This window comes from Hemibagrus wyckioides, linkage group LG06 (assembly GCF_019097595.1).
Source record: "Hemibagrus wyckioides isolate EC202008001 linkage group LG06, SWU_Hwy_1.0, whole genome shotgun sequence".
NCBI classification, from domain to species: Eukaryota; Metazoa; Chordata; class Actinopteri; order Siluriformes; family Bagridae; genus Hemibagrus; species Hemibagrus wyckioides.
Genome location: NC_080715.1, coordinates 33,675,046 through 33,694,497, shown reverse-complemented (window position 1 = coordinate 33,694,497; position 19,452 = coordinate 33,675,046). Strand labels below are relative to the sequence as shown.

The 19,452-nt window shown below is 39.8% G+C and overlaps 1 protein-coding gene across 2 annotated transcripts; it reads left to right on the top strand.

Annotated features, from left to right (window-relative positions):
* Positions 1-1,350: 1,350 nt before the first annotated feature.
* stum (stum, mechanosensory transduction mediator homolog) lies at positions 1,351-15,060 on the top strand. Of its 2 annotated transcripts, XM_058393450.1 has the most exons (4): positions 1,351-1,688; positions 9,138-9,317; positions 11,283-11,291; positions 12,526-15,060. In XM_058393450.1, exons 1-4 carry the CDS (start codon positions 1,520-1,522, stop codon positions 12,558-12,560), a joined length of 393 nt encoding a protein of 130 aa, XP_058249433.1. In that variant the 5' UTR covers positions 1,351-1,519; the 3' UTR covers positions 12,561-15,060. The 2 variants fall into 2 exon arrangements, with proteins under 2 accessions (XP_058249433.1, XP_058249435.1); XM_058393452.1 differs by lacking the exon at positions 11,283-11,291 and having other exon boundaries at positions 1,352-1,688.
* Positions 15,061-19,452: the final 4,392 nt, after the last annotated feature.

The window sequence follows — 19,452 nt, the reverse complement described above, 5'->3', positions numbered from 1 at the left end:
CTCCTGAGCAAGACCTCCTGAGCATGGAGGTTTCTTGGTAATGTCACTCTTGGTGGTGTCCTCTTTTCTTAACTTGTTGATGGACTTCACGGTGTTCTATGATCAATCTAATGTTTGGGAGGTTCTCCTGTACCTTTCCTCTTGGTCAACAACGAGGACCATGACTTCAGCAGACATATGAAATGATGGAAATCTAGCAGAAACAGATCTTTTTTCATGGTTCAGGATCACATTATTGAAGATGGGTGTATGATAATTACTTGAAACTTTGTGGTTGGTTATTTCTTTTGTTATTCAGAACTTCTTTTGATGCTTGCTATTTCACATTGAATATCTGATATGATTTATCCTTAAACCTAAGGATAACCTACCTTCACAAAAAACAGGAATGTGTAGACCTTTTATATCCGCTGTATATGAATATATATATATATATATATATATATATATATATATATATATATATATATATATATATATATAGTATTCTGAATATTTTGAGAGATTTTTTTTTTACTTTTGAGACAGTCAGAGTTTGAGGTGATAACATAAGATTTTAAGATAATGTATAAACATTAGTCAAAATAATTTTCTTTTCTGGAAATGAGCTTCTAAAGCATCGTGACTTTCTGTACATGAAGCCTGTCATCCACAGTGTGGAGTAGGACGTGTGTGTGTGTGTGTGTGTGTATGTAATGTGTGTGTAGTGTTTGTGTAGTCTGTTTAACAGCTCTTTCCAGTGATGCACAAAACGAGTCACATTAAAAAGATTTGAATCCTTTATTCAAAGATTCATTCATACTTGTGTGGCTGTAATGTTTGATTAAAGCGATTCACTTACTAAAGGGCGTTTTTCCCTTTTCAGTGGATTTTTTTCTTACATGGCAATCTATCTATCTATCTATCTATCTATCTATCTATCTATCTATCTGTCTGTCTGTCTGTCTGTCTGTCTGTCTGTCTGTCTGTCTGTCTGTCTGTCTGTCTATCTATCTATCTATCTATCTGTCTGTCTGTCTGTCTGTCTGTCTGTCTGTCTATCTATCTATCTATCTATCTATCTATCTATCTATCTATCTATCTATCTGTCTGTCTGTCTGTCCAAACAGTTAAAGGCATCCTGAAATATTACTGTCATTACCAGACCATGGGGCAATAAACTGGTGTTTTTGTTTTGTAAAATCTTATCGAAATTATATGCTACATTCATAAACATCCTTTATTTATTTATTTATTTATTTATTTATACATACTACATGAGAGCTAATCTTGTAGAATAGACGAATGAATCTTTCCGAGAGCCAGTGATCCGGTTCAGTTGGTTCACTCGAGAAGATTCATTAAAAAAGATTCGGTTCGGTCACTGCACATCCCTCTTTGGAACTCTCCGCTTTCTGCTCCTGACCAGGCGACACTTAGGAACCTGAGAGCGCGAGGAACATCTAGGAACCTTGTCATATTAATATCAATATATACCCATACATACCTATACATATATATATATATTATTTAGCGGAAAATGGAGCAGAAAGAGACAGAGGTGACTGAGAAAGGAGTTTCGTCTTCTACAAGCGGAGTTGTTGTTCAAGTTCGGGAGAAGAAGGGAGCTCTGCGCGCAGCCATCCCCTACATGCCCTTCCCTCTAGCTGTCATGTGTCTGTTCTTCAACACTTTCATTCCTGGCTTAGGTGAGTAACTGAGATACTTCATAACATTCAGATTTTATTAGCAAGTTTTATTACCAATTTTATATATATATATATATATCCATGCGTAATGACCAGAAAAGTCTAATCCTGACCACACCAACTGATTTGTATTTACATTTAACACACAACTTTCTTTTATTTATAATTAAAAATAATAGATTCATAACCATTGTGTGTGTGTGTGTGTGTGTGTGTGTGTAAAATAAGATTATGTTCTTTACATGCAGCACGAGAGACTGTTTTTTTTTTGTTGTTGTTTTTTTTTAGCATAGCTTACCTGTAAAAGGTAAACTGACCATCACACGTCCTCTGTATTGTGTGTTTGTTTATAATAATCAGGTTCTTGTGTAATACATTGTGGCCAAAATTAAGGACTGACCATTTGTTACATCATAAATGCCATATGAAGAAAAAAAGTCTACACACACCTGTTAAGAAAAAAAAATGGCATGTTTGGCCCAGACGTGTGAAGCATCTGAGATTATGACACGCAGCAAGTAACCACTACTGACCAGAGCTGATTTAATGTTGCCGTAGGTCTCCTGGCAACATCCTTGATAAGTTCTTTCATCAGTTGTGGAGGAACATCCTGTACTTGGACGTGTCAGTGTATTTAGTGCTCCATTTTCTCCGCATATTGATGATGACTGTATATATATGCTTTGTAAGCTCTTTGCTGACCGGGTCTTTATCCGGAGACCAACATGTTAGGGAAATCCTACAGAAAGATCAGTGTGTGTGATCGTTACTGAGTGTGATTCTGATCAGTCATGAGCGTGTTCACACTAATATAACCAGATGTCTTTCCTCCGTTAAAATGTATCTGTTGGTTTTTCACATAAGCGTGCATTATCGCCTGTTAATATGGCATGCACAAGAGAGTTCCCCGGACGCAGTGAAGCATGTAATAAAGGGTTAATAGCAAATAGGTCATTTCACTGGAACAGAACAGTGGGGTTAATAAAACTGAGCAAGTGTAGTAGCAGCATACTGGTTTATAATTCCCAGAATTATTCATAGCAATTCCTTGGTTGAAAGCTTTATTCGAATGTCTTTGGTGATTTTAGTAATTATTCTGAATCTGAACGGCAATAAATGCTGATTAGTTTAATGCCTCGCTTCCTTCTTCAACCAAACTGCCGTGCTGACGTAAATCCAACCTGTCTTGTGTCTCAGTGCAGTGTTTATTTAATTTTTATTTCAGTTGTATTTCAGGGGTTGGGTTTGGCCCCTTAGTTCCAGTGAAAGGAACTCTTAATGCTTCAGCTTCATACCAAGACATTTTGGACAATTTCATGCTCTTTGTGGGAACAGTTTGGGGATGACCCCTTCCTGTTCCAACATGACTGCATACCAGTACACAAAGCAAGGTCCATAAAGACATGGATGAGTGAGTTTGGTGTGGAGGAACTTGACTGGCCTGCACAGAGTCCTAACCTCAACCCAATAGAACAGATAGAATTAAAGTGGAGACTGTGAGCCAGGCCTTCTCATCCAACAGTTTGGGGAGGACCCCTTCCTGACCTCACTAATGCACTTCTAAAGGAATGGTCAAAAATTCCCATAAACACACTCCTAAACCTTGTGGAAAAAGAGTTATAGCTGCAAAGGGCAGGACAACTCCATATTACATTCATGTCCAGGTAAAGGCAGACGTCCCAAAACGTTTGGCAATATAGTGTATCTATAAAATGTAAGAATTTAATTTAAGACAACCTAAGTAAACAAAAAAAAAAATAGTTCAGTTTTTAAACGATTGTTTCATTTATTGAAGTAAAAAGCTTATCCATCTCTAGCTGGATGTGTGTGAAAAATTAAATGCCCCCTTAAAGACTCAATCCAGTAGATAACCCTTAGACTTCTGAAGAGTTCCAGGTTCTAGTCAAGTGTCTAGAGAACGTTGTTATTTAAAGGTTTTTGGAAGAGTTGTTACATCTGGCCTCAAGCAAAGGGCATCATATCAGCGGTGAAACCTGGTGTTGGTAGTGTGATGGTGAAGACTGCTTCGTGACCTTTAGGAATTGACTGAATGCATGAGTTTTCTTGAAGAAAAAATGCAGAAAAACAAAGGAGCAAGTACACAGTGTATGTGTCAGCCATGGACACAAGCTCTTCAGTCTGTTCCTCTGACACTTAATGTGTGAGAGCTTCATCTCCACAGCCTGTACTTCTGATCTGCAGTGTGTGACACCAAGGCATCTGAAAAAAATTAATTAATTAATTAATAAGGAATAAATAAATGTTCTGAATTTCAGCTCTGATTATTCTTCCTTCGAATCTGTCGGCTCCGAAATGATTCAGTCCATCTTCTGTAGGGGAAACTTGACAGATGAGATGATACCTTAAACCCCTCTGACGTCTTCAGGCCTTGTGTTCTTCTTCCAGTTCAACCAGAAAGTGGATCAGATTAAAGTATCTGGAGTAACTTTTTTTTTCCATTTTCAGAGCAGGCTGAAGAGTAAACACTCCACTTAGACTGTAGTGGTTTTAAAGGAAACGGAGGATAAAGAGGACGAGCCGCGAGCTCTCTGTTCTCACTGTTTATCCAAGGCTGTGTGGACGGTGTATACGAGGGACCTGTTGTACGAAACCCAGCGCTTTTCCTGTTGCCATGACAGCAGATGTTACCGAAAGGCTTTTTCTACATCAGACTCTGTCAGTCTTTCACTAAATGTTAAACATAACAGCTTCGGAATTTGATGAATTGGAGTCAGGCTTCATGTGATGAGCTGACATTCTCTTTTTATTGTCTCTTCTGCTTTTTTTTTTTTAATGTGGCACATATGCATGGGTCAATATGAAATGACACAACAATAGGTGGCTTACAAAATAAAGAAAGAAGAGGAAAAAACAAGGGAAAAAACAGAAATAGAAATTGTATCTCTTTAGAAAAAAATATAGAAAAAGGAATTATTGTAGAATTTTATTTAAAATTCTTGGCACACTGTATTTTCATACCTTTTGTCTAATATCTATTTTACTTCATAATTTTACTGGGAAATATCCTTTAAAGAAAACATTATACACTATATATTGTCCCACACTTTGCAGCTATAACAGCTTCAGCTCTTCTGGGAAGGCTTTCCACATGTTTTAGGAGTGTGTTTATGGGAATTTTTGACCATTACTCTCTAGAAGAAGCGCATTTGTGAGGTCAGGCACTGATGTTGGACGAGAAGGCCTGGCTCGCAGTCTCCCCTCTAATTGTAATCCAATCTAAACTGTTCCCACAAAGAGCATGAAATTGTCCAAAATGTCTTGGTATGAAACTGAAACATTAAGAGTTCCTTTCACTGGAACTAAGGGGCTGAGTCCAACCCCTGAACCCTTGTCATGGTGATGCTGAAATCGACATTACCCATGTGTTTCTTTCTCAATGTTATTGTATCCGCCTCCTTTACACACCCTGAAGTCTGGACAGAAAATGGGATTTAGACTGGTGGAAATCTTACAAGACTGAACTAATCATTATCTAGCGCTCGTTTACGAGATGCGGAATTCCTTGAAAGAGTTCAGAGCATTCCCACGAGCTCGCGGTTCATTCTCATAAACAGATGAACTTATTCCGTCACTCGTGTGTAGACATTATTTCCTGTGTCCTCAGTCCGGTCTCAGTCTGTTACGCTGTGTGTTGTTCGAGCTTGTTTATCCTGGATTTTTCTTTTTCTTTTCTCCCTCCTGATCTCAGAGCTTCAGAGTGTGTGTAGTTGTGTGAGTCGTTACTCCATGAACGGTGTGTTTACTGCAGTGTCGCTATTCTTAGCTGCAATTTCCACTGGTGTGCAGCTCTCGATGTTGGAGTGGACATTGTTGTTTTTCTGCACTTTTCTGTCTTTATGTCCAACACTGAAGCAGTGTAGCGGTCACTATTCCACACACACATGCTATGTGAATTTCTGGGGAAATGCTAAAAGGCTTTAGTGTGTGATGTCTGACTCAGTTATCTCCTGTGTTCACTGTGTGATGACACTGCCAACGCACACACGCACAAAAAAACACAGCCTGTTATTTGTAAATGCTTGAGTCCTGAAAAAACACTCGCTAGTCACACTGTTTATTGACTAGCGTCACACACACACACAGACACACACAGTCCAGTGTGAACGTGGAGGTAGAAATGTGTAGTCTGACCTCCTGCGTGTGTTCAGTAGCCGTCACTCTTCCTTCGGTCAGAGCGAGTGCTGAGGGTTTGTCCACTGACCTTCTCTACATCAGCTCTCTGAATAAAGTTCTGTCACAAAGTGCTGGGTAGAGAAGGACACGTCAGTGCACACTTAGAAAGAAAGCAAGAAAGTTTCCAGGAAGAACCAGAAGGGTTCCTTAAAGAACTTTAATGGAAACGTTCCATGGATGTTAAATGTTCTTCATAGAACCATACATCCTGACCAAGAACCATAAAAACTCTAAATTCTGCTAACTTAAAGTTAAACCCAGTCTCAGCTCCAGAGTTTACTGACTAAACCAACCAGAACCCTGAATAAAGAACCAAACACATACAGTAGATATGAAGAAACAACAGGCAGAGCAGGTGTACACACAAACACACACATACACACACACATACACATATATATACACACACACACATACACAAACATACACACACACACACACAAACACACACATACAAACACACACACACACACGACAAATCCTAAACAATGAAACATAGAGAATCTAGGACATTAGTAGGATCTCTAGGGAAACGTAGTTAAGTGTCCATCTTATTTTTAAAAGACGAATAACACGAGTGCGAGAGTTTCATCCTCTCCCTTTAAGTAAATAAAAAGATGATTGTTTATGTTTAGAGTAAGGTTTCTCTCTCTCTCTTTCTCTCTCTCTCTCTCTCTCTCTCTCTCTCTCTCTCTCTCCCTCTCTCTCTCTCACTCTCTCTCTCTCTCTCTCACACACACACACAGTGTTCCTCTCTGTGCTCAAAGCAGTGCACTACGTGTCCCGAGGAGCCGGATTTATCACCACAGCAGAAGAACAGTAGAGTGTGTGACACGCTCCAGATCGGTGGCTATCATTTGGCTGTAATAAAGTGTTGTGCAGCGTTAAGAGACATGAAGGAGTGACTTTACACCATCTGAGGTGTCCATCCTCGTCCTCCTTTTATACATGCCTTTCTTCTTCAGTGCTCCCATTTCTATTTGGCTTGTTGTTTTTTCTCAGCTCAGTTTGCCATGGTAATAATGTTTATAAGTGATTAGCTCTGATGGCTAGCGCTGATGGTGGTGTTTGTGTATAAAATTCAGCAGTGTCACTGGTCACATGCTCTACTGTCTTCACTCCTGTTGGTATTCACTCCCCTGAGTCTTTGTGGACATGCCCACATCTAGTCATGTGACAGGTGATCGTGTAGAATTTAGCAGATGATCTACATGAGAAGAGTCAAGTTATGAACGTACACAATATTGCCAAAAGTATTGGGGCATCTGCCTTTCCATGCACATGAATGTAATATGGAGTTGTCCCGCCCTTTACAGCTATAACAGCTTCAACTCTTCTGGGAAGGCTTTCCACAAGGTTTAGGAATGTGTTTATGGGAATTTTTGACCATTCCTCTAGAAGCACATTTGTGAGGTCAGGCACTGATGTTGGACAAGAAGGCCTGGCTCGCGGTCTCTGCTATAATTCATACCAAAGGTGTTCTATGGGGTTGAGGTCAGGACTCGGGTCAGTCAATTTCCAAAACACCAAACTCACTCAACCATGTCTTTATGGACCTTGCTTTGTGTACTGGTGTGCAGTCATGTTGGAACAGGAAGGGGTCATCCCCAAACTGTTCCCACAAAGAGCATGAAATTGTCCAAAATGTCTTGGTATGAAGCTGAAGCATTAAGAGTTCCTTTCACTGGAACTAAGGGGCCAAGTCCAACCCCTGAAATACAACTCAATCATGTGGAGGGGTGTCCCAATACATTTGGCAATATACTGTATATACGTATATATGATGTGTATGAGCTTGAAGACATGATTTACTGTCAGCGTTTTCAATTTTCTTTTGTTTACTCCTCTTCCTCCACGCTATTTTTAGTTAAATCTCTTACATAACCGAAGCGTTCCAAACAATCACATCCTTCTCCTCTGAAGCAGACACTCAAAACAAATGTAAAGTGTCTGTAGGTTAAACTGTAGCGAGCAAAAGCCCTCGCTCCTACTTCAACCGAAAAACGAAGCCGGATAATTAACTTCCCACACAGATGGAACACGGCTGCGGGAAAATTACAGTCATCCTCGGTCTAATGTGTAGGGACAAGGACCCCTCACAGGCCCTGTGTTTTTCCTCTATTTATCCTGCGCATCATTTCTTCATAAAGGAAGAAGAGGCGAAACTATAGTCATATAGTGGTGTTAAATGAATCGAGAACAAAAGGAAGGATGAGTGGGATGGAATGACGGAGAGGAAGGGGGATGTAGGAAGAGTGAAAAGGCAGAATGGGGGCTTTCACGTCACTGTCAGTAATTAGAGCGCCATTAACAGCCGTCCCCATAAGCCCAGTTAGTCACACACCAGTAAAGCCCACTCGAGTATACAGATGGAAACACACAAAAGCCTGAGTTTGCTTACATAATGAAATAAAATGCTGCAATAATCGGAATATTTCTCATAATACAGGAGAGAGGAAAAGAAAACAGTTATGGATGAGAAAGAGAGGGATCTGAGATCACATCTGGAGGGATCTGAGATCACAGCTGCTAAAATAAGACCTCAATAACATTTTTCCCAGCATCCCAGTGTTTATTTTAATGCACTAAGATTACGCGTTTTCATTTGTTTCTCGCTGCTGAAATTTGTGATTCATTCGTGTGAAAGATTCGGATGCATCAGTTGTGACACGTAGCATTGGCTCGGGTGCTCAGCAGCTCTGTTAGCATAGAGACCTGTAAACCATAAACTGTGTTTAGCCGCCTCCAGGAGAGCTGTTATTTATTTATTTTTCCATCTGGTGATGATGGATGAAGTGGAATTAGAAGAAAAGATCATCAGGGATGTAATCATCGAGGAAATATATTTCTATTCACTTTATGCTTTTGTTTTTCCTTCATTTATTTTTTTATTTCGTGCTAACTTTTCCATGCTAAGCAGCACCGTTAGCAGAAAGAAAAAAAAAATTCCTGTGTGTGTTTATAAAAGGTATATTTGAGTTATAGAAAACACCAATGAATTCTTTCTAGAAAACCTGGCTCTGGTTCATTTGTATGATTCACTCATAATAAAATGAAGTACAGCTCATTATTTAGTACCTATATTTACTCTAAAGTCTCTGGTTGGTATTCCATACAGCTCCAGGTGAAGTCAGTGCTCCTCAGGATCTCAGTGGATCACCTGGGATCAAACACCAGTCTGTTCACACCTGGATCAGTGGAAATCTTTTGCAGTATCTAACAGCTTTTCTTTCTTCTCTTTGCTTCCATGGTTAGGAACGTTTATCTCAGCCTTCACGGTGCTGTGCGGAGCCAGGACGGATCTCCCTGACAGGCACGTGTGCTGCGTGTTTTGGCTGAACATCGCTGCTGCGTTCATCCAGATCATCACCGCTGTGGTGATGGTGGGCTGGATCATGAGCATATTCTGGGGCATGGACATGGTTATCCTTGCAAGTGAGCATCACACATCATACATGGCCACTAGAACCAATCTTTAGTTGTTTTTAACTTCAGTTCAGATGCAGAACCAGATCTGGGTCTGAAGGTTAACATGAAGGAAGAAAAGAGTCTAACAGGAGCGTTTCCACTCTTCCAGATGGTTCAGGGTTCTCCACATTATACAGTAGATCAATTCTGCTTTAACTTCCCACTGTGTTGTGAGAAGATCAGTCCTGTGCTGCTCTCTAAAGCATCTCCAGCATGGAAGATCTACACTCTTAATTAGAACAAAAAAGGGTTTTTCTAGCCTGATGCTTTAGGAGAACTTTCTTTACCTTGCACCAAGAGCCTTTTACTCTCAGGTTCTTCAGAGCACCATATATGTTCTGGTGCTTTAAAGAACCCAGAAATGGTTTTTCACAGCAGGACCACTAGGAACCATGTAAATTCTTTAAAGAACTTCTCTAAGAAGTTAGTGCTAGAAGTTCTTTAAGGAACCAAGATTCTTAAGAATCCTTTCTAGATCCCTCAAAGAACCTTATATATATTAGATCTCTGAAGATGCATGAAGAAACGTTAAGGTTGGGAGTCTAGAAGAAGAGTGTCTTGGAGTTAACTTTGAGGGCTTTGAAGTTGTCTGATTGGGTAAATAAACAAGAACAAATTTCCTGAAGATGAAACTTCCTTCCACTGCAGTGAGTCAGTCCCTGTGTTTGTTAGATGTGAGATGTGACTTCAATCCGTTTTGCTTCCTGCAGTGAGGTGAGAAGAGCAATCACTGAGCTTCTTTAGACTTCTAGGAACCTTTCTAGTTCCTAGCCAAGGTTCCACTGTGTCTTCATTTGTGGAACATTTCTCAAGCTTGACACTGAGCTGATTCTCTCATTTCTGTCCCAAATGATGTACTATACTACACACTATGCACTATGTACACTAGTGTCTAGTGTATGAATGTTAGAAGGATCAAATGGAACACTGACCACTAACAAAAAGTAGCAGCCTTTTCCCAGATGATTAGCAAAAAAAAAAAAAATGCACATAACATGACACCGCTAGCTTTTTTATAACGTTGAAAAATAAATCATGGGCTAGTTTAAAAGACGTTATCTTGAGAATTCTTTTCTCATGGTAGCCCCGCCCATCTTCTGCTACGTAAACAAAATTGCGAGTGTTGAGCGTATGAAGTGTCCAACATTCCACATTTGAGTAAGTGAATTCTTCTTCTTTCTGTTGAACACAATATTCACACTATTTATATTGCACAACGGTACAGAATAGTCTAGGTGTTCGATTTGGGACTTGCCCCTGATCTGCTTTTTTCAGTGTCAGTATTTACCTGCATACACCAATCAGCCATAGCATTATGACCACCTGCCTAATATTGTGTTTTGCCCCCAAAACAGCCGTGACCCGTCATACACTCTGTATTTTGACCCCTTTCTATCAGAACCAGCATTACCTTCTTCAGCAGTTTGAGCAACAGTAGTTCGTCTGTTGGATCGGATCACACGGGCCAGCTTTCGCTCTCCACGTGTATCACTGAGCCTTGACCGCCCATGACCCTGTTGCCGGTTCACCACTGTTCCTTCCTTGGACCACTTTTGAAAGATACTGACCACTGCAGACCGGGAACTCCCCACAAGAGCTGCAGTTTTGGAGATGCTCTGATCCAGAGGTCTAGCCATCACAATATGGCCCTTCGTCAAACTCGCTCAAATCCTTACGCTTGTCCATTTTCCCTGCTTCTAACACATCAAGTTTGAGGACAAAATGTTCCTAATATATCCTACCCACTAACAGGTACCATGATGTGCAGATCATCAGTCTTATTCACGTCACCTGGCACTGCTCACAATGTTATGGCTGACCGGTGTATTTATTGAAAGTCACTGCTGTGTTTGTGTTTCTGTCTAAAATTAACGTTTGTTTTTGTTTTGTTTTTTTACTTTATTTCCCATGCTGCCCCACCTCAATCCACAGTCTCTGAAGGTAGGTCCAGTTCGGTTCAGAAAAATATATTGGCTTTAAAAATTGTTGAAATTAGGCATTGGTTGTTTTATGCCATGCTTCCTGTATGTTAAGAGCTCTGATCACAGCTCAGCCTGTCCAGACACTCAGCCTACTTCGAGTGTACAGACTGTTAGCCGTGTCGCTCTTGTCCTGTTTATTTCAGTCTGCTAGGTAATGTGCCTCCCACCTCCTTCCATCTGTCAGCTTTTCACCAGGCCTGTAGTTAAGTCAGTGTGTTACGTATTAGAATAAGTTTCAGAGACGTATCATTCACAGCGCCTCGTATTAAATCGCATTTTGTGATCAGAAGAGAAAGAGAGGTGTTCCCATGTGTCATATCCAGGTGACTCTGCTGCCAGTGGCAGGACATTACGTTCTCTTCAGCAGCAGCAACACTGGACACAGCTCACTGATTGATATCTAGCTTGCATCTCTGAATGCATCTCTGAATGTTAAATATGAAAAGCTTTAGAAAAATGGCTGATAATAAATTAATTAATGACCAGTGCTGACTCAGTAAGACCATTGTGAAGGTTTACTTCTTTATTATTTCCGTACAAAAACACACAAAAAAAAATCTTTCGATAGTGTTTTTCTAATATTCTAATATTATGTCCAGTATTTAGAAGCGGTCAAATGTGATCTGATTTCTGCTCATATTGCCGTAATGTCAGAGATCCCACATGATGGACATAGATGGACAGAGATGTCAGAGATGGGCACAAACACCAGTTCAACATTTTTAATAAGGGTAAAGATTGAGAATTCCAGAACGTCAGGGTCAAGAACCGGACAATAATCCATAAAACAGAAGAACAATAAGCAGTAGCAGAAGGCTTGAGTGGGTTTTTTTCTACACTGTGGCCACTGTGGACAGTGTCTGTTGGTGCTGGATGTTCTAGTCTTCTGTTGTGAACTGTGAAGTTTCCAGCATTGACGTGGCAGGCTAATTAAAACCTGGTCACTTTAAATAGTTAATTAATTCAGGAAATCTTAAACCTGTCCTGCTTCTAGCTGAATTTTAAAAACTCAAAATAGAGAAACAATCATGAAGAATCTCTCGGTGTGAGCTGAAGTCTCTGGAGCTTCACACAGAATATAGATTCTGAAGGTTTTGTGTACATGAACCCTGTTGTACAGTGTACTGCTTGTGTGTGTGTGTGTGTGTGTGAATGTGCTGACAACGAGTCTGTTTTGTCTCCTTCTCTTTCAGGCTACAAGGAGCAGACAGCCGCCCAGCAGCTCTGAGCTGTCCTCCTATTTGGTCCAGAAGAATATGCTTTCCGTCCTCACACTGCTGTACTTCTGGCCACTTCATTAGCCAGGAGCATTGAGCTAGCCACCACACAAAGAAGGGCTAACGAAGGGCTAAGCTAGTCAGAATTTCAGGCTGCAAATGTACATCATCCCCTAGTACACACACACACACACACACACACAGTCATAGTGCTATGTGATTACAAGCAGAATCATGCTAATGTGCCAACTGTTTGTGTACCACACTGTAAATTCAACCCGGTTAGCACTATTTTCTGCTTAAATCTGTCTTCTCTTCTATGTTATTCATGAAATGTAGAGATTTACATAAATAATCATTTAGACAGCGATTCCAGATGGTCCAGTGTTAGCCCACATATCAGCGTCATCACATCACCGTAGCGCCAAGGCAGTGAAACCTGTCCGATCTCATCCGATCCGATTCAAATAGCTGAATACTGAAAGAGCTCACGTATCAGAGATGCTGGTCATTCAAACGTCTCAGAGATGTTGGTCATCTCCATGTCTCAGAGATGTTGGCCATCTCCATGTCTCAAAGATGTTGGTCATCTCCACGTCTCAGAGATGTTGGTCATCTCCATGTCTCAGAGATGTTGGTCATCTCCACATCTTAGATATGTTGGTCATCTCCATGTCTCAGAGATGTTGGTCATCCAAATGTTCATCCAAATGTGTCAGAGATGTTGCTCATCTCAACGTCTCAGAGATGTTGGTCATTCAAATGTCTCAAAGATGTTGGTCATCTCCATGTCTCAGAGATGTTGGTCATTCAAATGTCTCAGAGATGTTGGTCATCTCCATGTCTTAGAGATGTTGGTCATTTCCAGGTCTCAGAGATGTTGGTCATCTCCATGTTTCAGAGATGTTGGTCATCCAAAAGTTCATCCAAATGTCTCAGAGATGTTGGTCATCTCCAGGTCTCAAAGATGTTGGTCATCTCCACATCTCAGAGATGTTGGCCATCCAAAAGTCTCAGAGATGGTCATCTCCACTTCTCAGAGATGTTAGTCATCTCCAGGTCTCAGAGATGTTGGGCTGCTTTGGGCCTGTAATTAAAATTCTCCATATATTTGGTTGATTTCTGTTTTTTTCTCTGATAACAGCCCTGATCATTGATCACGTTCAGTAGTGACCTGCTCCTGTACATGATAAAGAGCACTTATAAGAGAAAATAGTGTGTTTAGGTCGGGATTCATTTCAGTGACAGGACAAAGGGATTAAATCAAAATGGTTTTTCAAATCTTTCCTCAGTAAATAGCTGCAACCTTTTAATGACACTGAGAGTGATATTCTGCAGAAGAGTTTTTCCTCCTTATAGAAACTCAACCATAATTTCCACAATTTCTCAAACCTGTCTCACTTTATTCAGTGTAAATCTCCTGAGAGAATACTGAAGGAGCTCACGTCTCAGATGTCAGTCATCTCCACATTTCACAGATGTTGGTCATCTCCATGTCTCACAGATGTTGGTCATCTCCATGTCTCAGAGATGTTGGTCATGAAAATGTCTCAGAGATGTTGGTCATCTCAAAGTCTCAGAGATGTTGGTCATTTCCATGTCTCAGAGATGTTGGTCATCAAAATGTCTCAGAGATGTTGGTCATCTCCATGTCTCAGAGATGTTGGTCATCAAAATGTCTCAGAGATGTTGGTCATCTCCATGTCTCAGAGATGTTGGTCATCAAAATGTCTCAGAGATGTTGGTCATCCAAATATTTCAGAGATGTTGGTCATCTCCATACCTTGGAGATGTTGGACATCTCCATGTCTCAGAGATGTTGGTCATCTCCATGTCTCAGAGATGTTGATCATCAAAATGTCTCAGAGATGTTGGTCATCTCCATGTCTCAGAGATGTTGGTCATTCAGATGTCTCAAAGATGTTGGTCATCTCCATGCCTCAGAGATGTTGGTCATCTCAAAGTCTCAGAGATGTTGGTCATTTCCAGGTCTCAGAGATGTTGGTCATCTCCATGTCTCAGAGATGTTGGTCATTCAGATGTCTCAAAGATGTTGATCATCCAAATGTCTCAGAGATGTTGGTCATTCAGATGTCTCAGAGATGTTGGTCATCCAAATGTCTCAGAGATGTTGGTCATCTCAAGTTCTCAGAGATGTTGGTCATCCAAATCACTCACTTCTCATTTTCCAAATGTCTCACCTGTCTCACTTTATTCAGTGTTAATCTCCTGACAGAGAAAAAGATTTTAAGATTCGGTTCAGATTTTTCGATCTGTCTGTCCGCGTTTAAAAGGTTTATCAGTAGATACTGTAAGTGATGTGTTTTAGCTGTTTTTTAAAATTGTGTACAGAATTGTTTAACGCAACAGGAAACAGAACTGCCTTTAACAGAACTAAAATATACTGAATGAAAATTAAATAGCAATTGTGACTGTATTATTGTTGTTGTTTTTTTTAACATGGCAATGATGTGTTGTATCTAATAAATCTTTCTTAAATCCAGTGTGGGGTTTGTTTTTAAGATCACACTGCGATCACTTTGCCTGGGATTTAGATTTAGAATTTGTGTGTGTGTGTGTGTTTACTTCAATTATTCATTTAGATGTTTCTTAAAAAAAAATTCTTCGAAAGTTTTAGTAGGAGTGTAAGTGGAAGACATGGATGAGTGAGTTTGGTGTGGAGGAACTTGACTGGCCTGCACAGAGTCCTGACCTCAACCCCATAGAACACCTTTGAGAGAGAATAAAAAAATATTTAAAAAATGTATATGAATTAATGTCTACTTAAAAACAGGTTTTAGAAAAAATAAGCAAATATACACATGCTTACACTTCAAGAACGATTTAAAGTGACACGTGAAGTCATTAATTCTTAGATATCTTACACAGAAGTGATGTCCCTGTATTATGTTTTTATTATTATTCTCCACTAACTGTCCCTGTGACTTTGATTTTCTTATCACAGGCAGGATTTCCTTTAATTCCCTGCTTTAGATTTAGCACAGAGCATTGGATTAAAGAAAGCCTTTGTCCATATAAGGCAGTTTCCTGACCTACAGTCTCACTGCCCTGTTTACACTAGCTCTGTTTGTGGTTTGTTATGAGAAGGTGAAAGAGCCGTGATTTATAAGTGCAATGTGAATGTAACCCTGAGGTAAAATCCTGCTGGTGAGACAGGTATCAGTCCCTCCAAAGCCCCAGTGTTCCCAGTTCTGTCCTGAGCTCCACTTCCTCTGCGTGCATGTTCTCCATGTGGCAGTACTGGGTTCCTCTGGGTTCTCCAGTTTACTGCCAAGATAAACATGCTGGAATTCCTGGGACCAGCTCCAGATCAACTCTCACACACCAGTCTGACATAAAGCACTGAAAATGAAGGACTGAACTGATAATGATAGACAATTCACACCAATGCCTTCTTTATTCAGTTAAAGTTACTCTCACACTCCTGTTCACATTTACACAACAGAATGAAGTGCTTTATTATTTACACTGTTAGAATGACATCACTACCCCCCCCCTTTCTCTCTCTCTCTCTCTCTCTCTCTCCCTATCTCTCTCTCTCTCTCTCTCTCTCTCATCTCTCTATTCATACAGTTATCCAATCATCTGGATAATCTTGACTTTGAGAGCATGAGTATTTGTAGAAGATAGGCTGGTTTGAGTTTTTCAGAACCTGCTGATGATCTCCTGGGTTTTTCATTCACAACATTCTCAATCCTGCTGCATTCATATTCAAGCTATTGAATCATTTAGTCACAATTCCAGACACATGCCACAAGAGTCTCCAATGATTTAACAACTAATAAACAAAAAGATAGGAAAAAAGCCAATCAACTAGACTACAGCAGGACATGACAATGTCTACTCACAATGAGCTCAAATACAGTAACACACAACACTAAAGGAGAGAACACACAGAACAGGAAGTGGAGCAGATAACAAAGAATGAAATAAATAAAATAGAAAAAAAAAAAAATATATATATATATATATATATATGATTGAAGTTGCCCTCTGGTGGTGGGTGGGTCTTGTCCAGGGTGTAGGTGACCAGTCAGCTTGGATTGTTATATAATATCTGCCTATATGTATTAGTAGCAACTACTTTGAAAAAAAACTCTCAAAGTAAAAGTAAAAGTACTACATTGTCTTTATGTAGTAGCTTGGTGGGAGTTATGAAAAACCTGGCAACATTCAAAAAATTGGAAATTTGTGATTTCAGCTGTATTTTTCTAAAAGACAACATTTTATCTTTATCACTTTCTTGTAGATAATTCTTTACTATGAACATGTCTAGTTTTATTGATTATTCCTATCCATGGTTTTTTAAACATATACACTATATTAACAAAAGTTTTGGGACAACCCTCCAAAGCATTGAATTCAGGTGTTGTTTTTCAGGGGTTGGGTTTAGCCCCTTTTAGTAGGAGTGTAAGTTAATACGAATAAATGATTATACACTATGTTGCCAAAAGTTTTGGGACACCCCTCCACATCATTGAGTTGTTTTTCAGGGCTTGGGCTCGGCCCCTTAGTTCCAGTGAAAGGAACTCTTAATGCTTCAGCTTCATACCAAGACATTTTGGACAATTTCATGCTCTTTGTGGGAACAGTTTGGGGATGACCCCTTCCTGTTCCAACATGACTGCACACCAGTACACAAAGCAAGGTCCATAAAGACATGGATGAGTGAGTTTGGTGTGGAGGAACTTGACTGGCCTGCACAGGGTCCTGACCAACTCCATATTACATTCACGTGCATATAAAGGCAGATGTCCCAAAACCTTTGGCAATATAGTGAATAAACATTTTTTCCTAATCAACATTATGCACTCAGTTGAACTGATACTTGTCTGTTAGACCTTTAATCCTCTGTATAAACAGACATTTTGGATTGGATTATAGACAGAATTCAGGCGTCTGGTCAGTCAGACGTATACCCTGTCCAAATAAAGGTCTGAGTGGGAGTTTTGTTAAAACCTGGCAACCATCCTCATGAGCATCAACAAGCTGTTCTTCATGAGTAACATTAAAGTAAGAAGTTTATTAATTATTTCTTCTTCATTTCTGTAATTCCCACCCACCAGTAATCTCACTCCCACTCCCTCTGAGGACGCTACACCATTAAGACTTTCTGCTGCACCATTCTGGAGCCTAAGGTATACATTTTAGTGCCTTTTCTTAAAATCCAAAATAATATTAACCCCAATACTCCACCTATTTTCCTGTATGTATTTATGTTGCTATCAGTTTAGTGGTTTAAATGAATGAATAACACACTTTACTGAGGTGGTTAAACAAAAAAAAATCAAAATACATCCCTGAAATTCTGAAGGAGATGAGGATCTACACTTGTAGTTAAATTTTGATGTCATATTCCAACGAAGCATGGCCTACCCTTTTGTCCAGAGTGACAAGATCATTTTGGTAAATCAGTACACTTCAGGTCCTTGTCACGCTGAAAACTCAGGTCCAAGGTTGTCTTTAATCTGCTGCAGGTTTCCTTTATATATATGTATATATATATATATATATATATATGAGAGAGGAGGTGATGAGGGGAACATGAGGAACAGGTAAATGGCAAAAGGTGGAAAAAAAACAATGAGATGGGTGGGGCAAGCACACAGGTAAAGACACAAACATAAACTGTCATGGATGGCTTGGTTTATTTACACCTTGTACCATGTGTCTTTGTTTGTTTTGTGTTCTCATGTGTTTGCCCCGCCCAATCCTTCCTCCATTTCCCCACCTCTGCACACCTGTCCCTTTTGTCTCACTAATTACCTTCCCTATATATACCTGCTGTCATGTGCTGGTGTTTTGTCAAGTCCTTGTTTCGTGTTACCTGGTTCTGCCTCCTGGTTTTTGCTGTTTGTTTTGTATTTATTTTGTTTTTTGTCTTCCCTAGTGCTTCTTTCGCACATGGCACTATAACATAGAAAAATCCCTGCAGCTCGCCCTCTGGTGTTCACGTAGGGAACTGTCCAAGAACAATAGCGTGATGCTGCCACCACCATGCTTCATGATAAGGATGATATTAGCCTGTTTTTTTTTTCAGACATAGCCCAAATAGATAAAAAATGACCCAGAAATCATCACGTAGCCTCATCATCTACCACAGAGTAGAATACGTAATGGAGAATTTCTAAGATGGCTTTCCTTCCAGCAGGTTCTCCACAGGTCTTCTAACCTGATGTGACCTCATTGTGCTCCTGGGATCATTTACAGCTTTAGAAATGATTTTATAGACTCAGGTTTATCAGATTTATTAACAGAGGAGTTATAAAGCAACCGGATATGTTTTTAATCACTCCCTCCTTATTCAGGAGATGATCATGTAATGAGCTGTACATCAGGACAAAAACAACAAGAGAAGAGAAGACTGGCTCCCAGTAGTGAGATAATTCAACAATATTGCCATCGCTACGAGAGCAATAAAGTCCGGAAGGAAAGATTGCTGCAGGCACAAATGATTAAAGGGAAATAGTTTATTATTATCATTATTATTAGGAATTTATTCATATATCAGTAATAATGGAGATACAACATTTTCCATTCTTTAATGTCTGGCTTTGTGTATTTATATTTTATTAAAAATTAAATAATAATGTAATTTGTAATGTATTTAATAGTTTATTAAAAATTCGTCCAGGGCTGTTAGACTGATTTGTCATTTCTTGGCATTTGGAAGGTCATGGTGAAGGTCATGTGTAGAAGATTTAGAAGGTCCAGACATAGCTATTTTTAACTAGAGTTATACATATTCCACTGAAGAAGACTGCAACTGTATAGTGTGTGTGTGTGTGTGTGTGTTTTCCCTCTCTCTTGTACTGACCTCGCTCCAAGACTCCCCATCCCACAGCATGACTAAATAAGGAAGTCCAGTGTTTTCAGAGGAAC

Coding starts and splice junctions, on each gene's coding strand:
- stum (XM_058393450.1), top strand. CDS start 1,520: ATGGAGCAGAAAGAGACAGAGGTGACTGAGAAAGGAGTTTCGTCTTCT. Junction 1,689..9,137: donor CACTTTCATTCCTGGCTTAG/GTGAGTAACTGA, acceptor TTCCATGGTTAG/GAACGTTTATCTCAGCCTTC.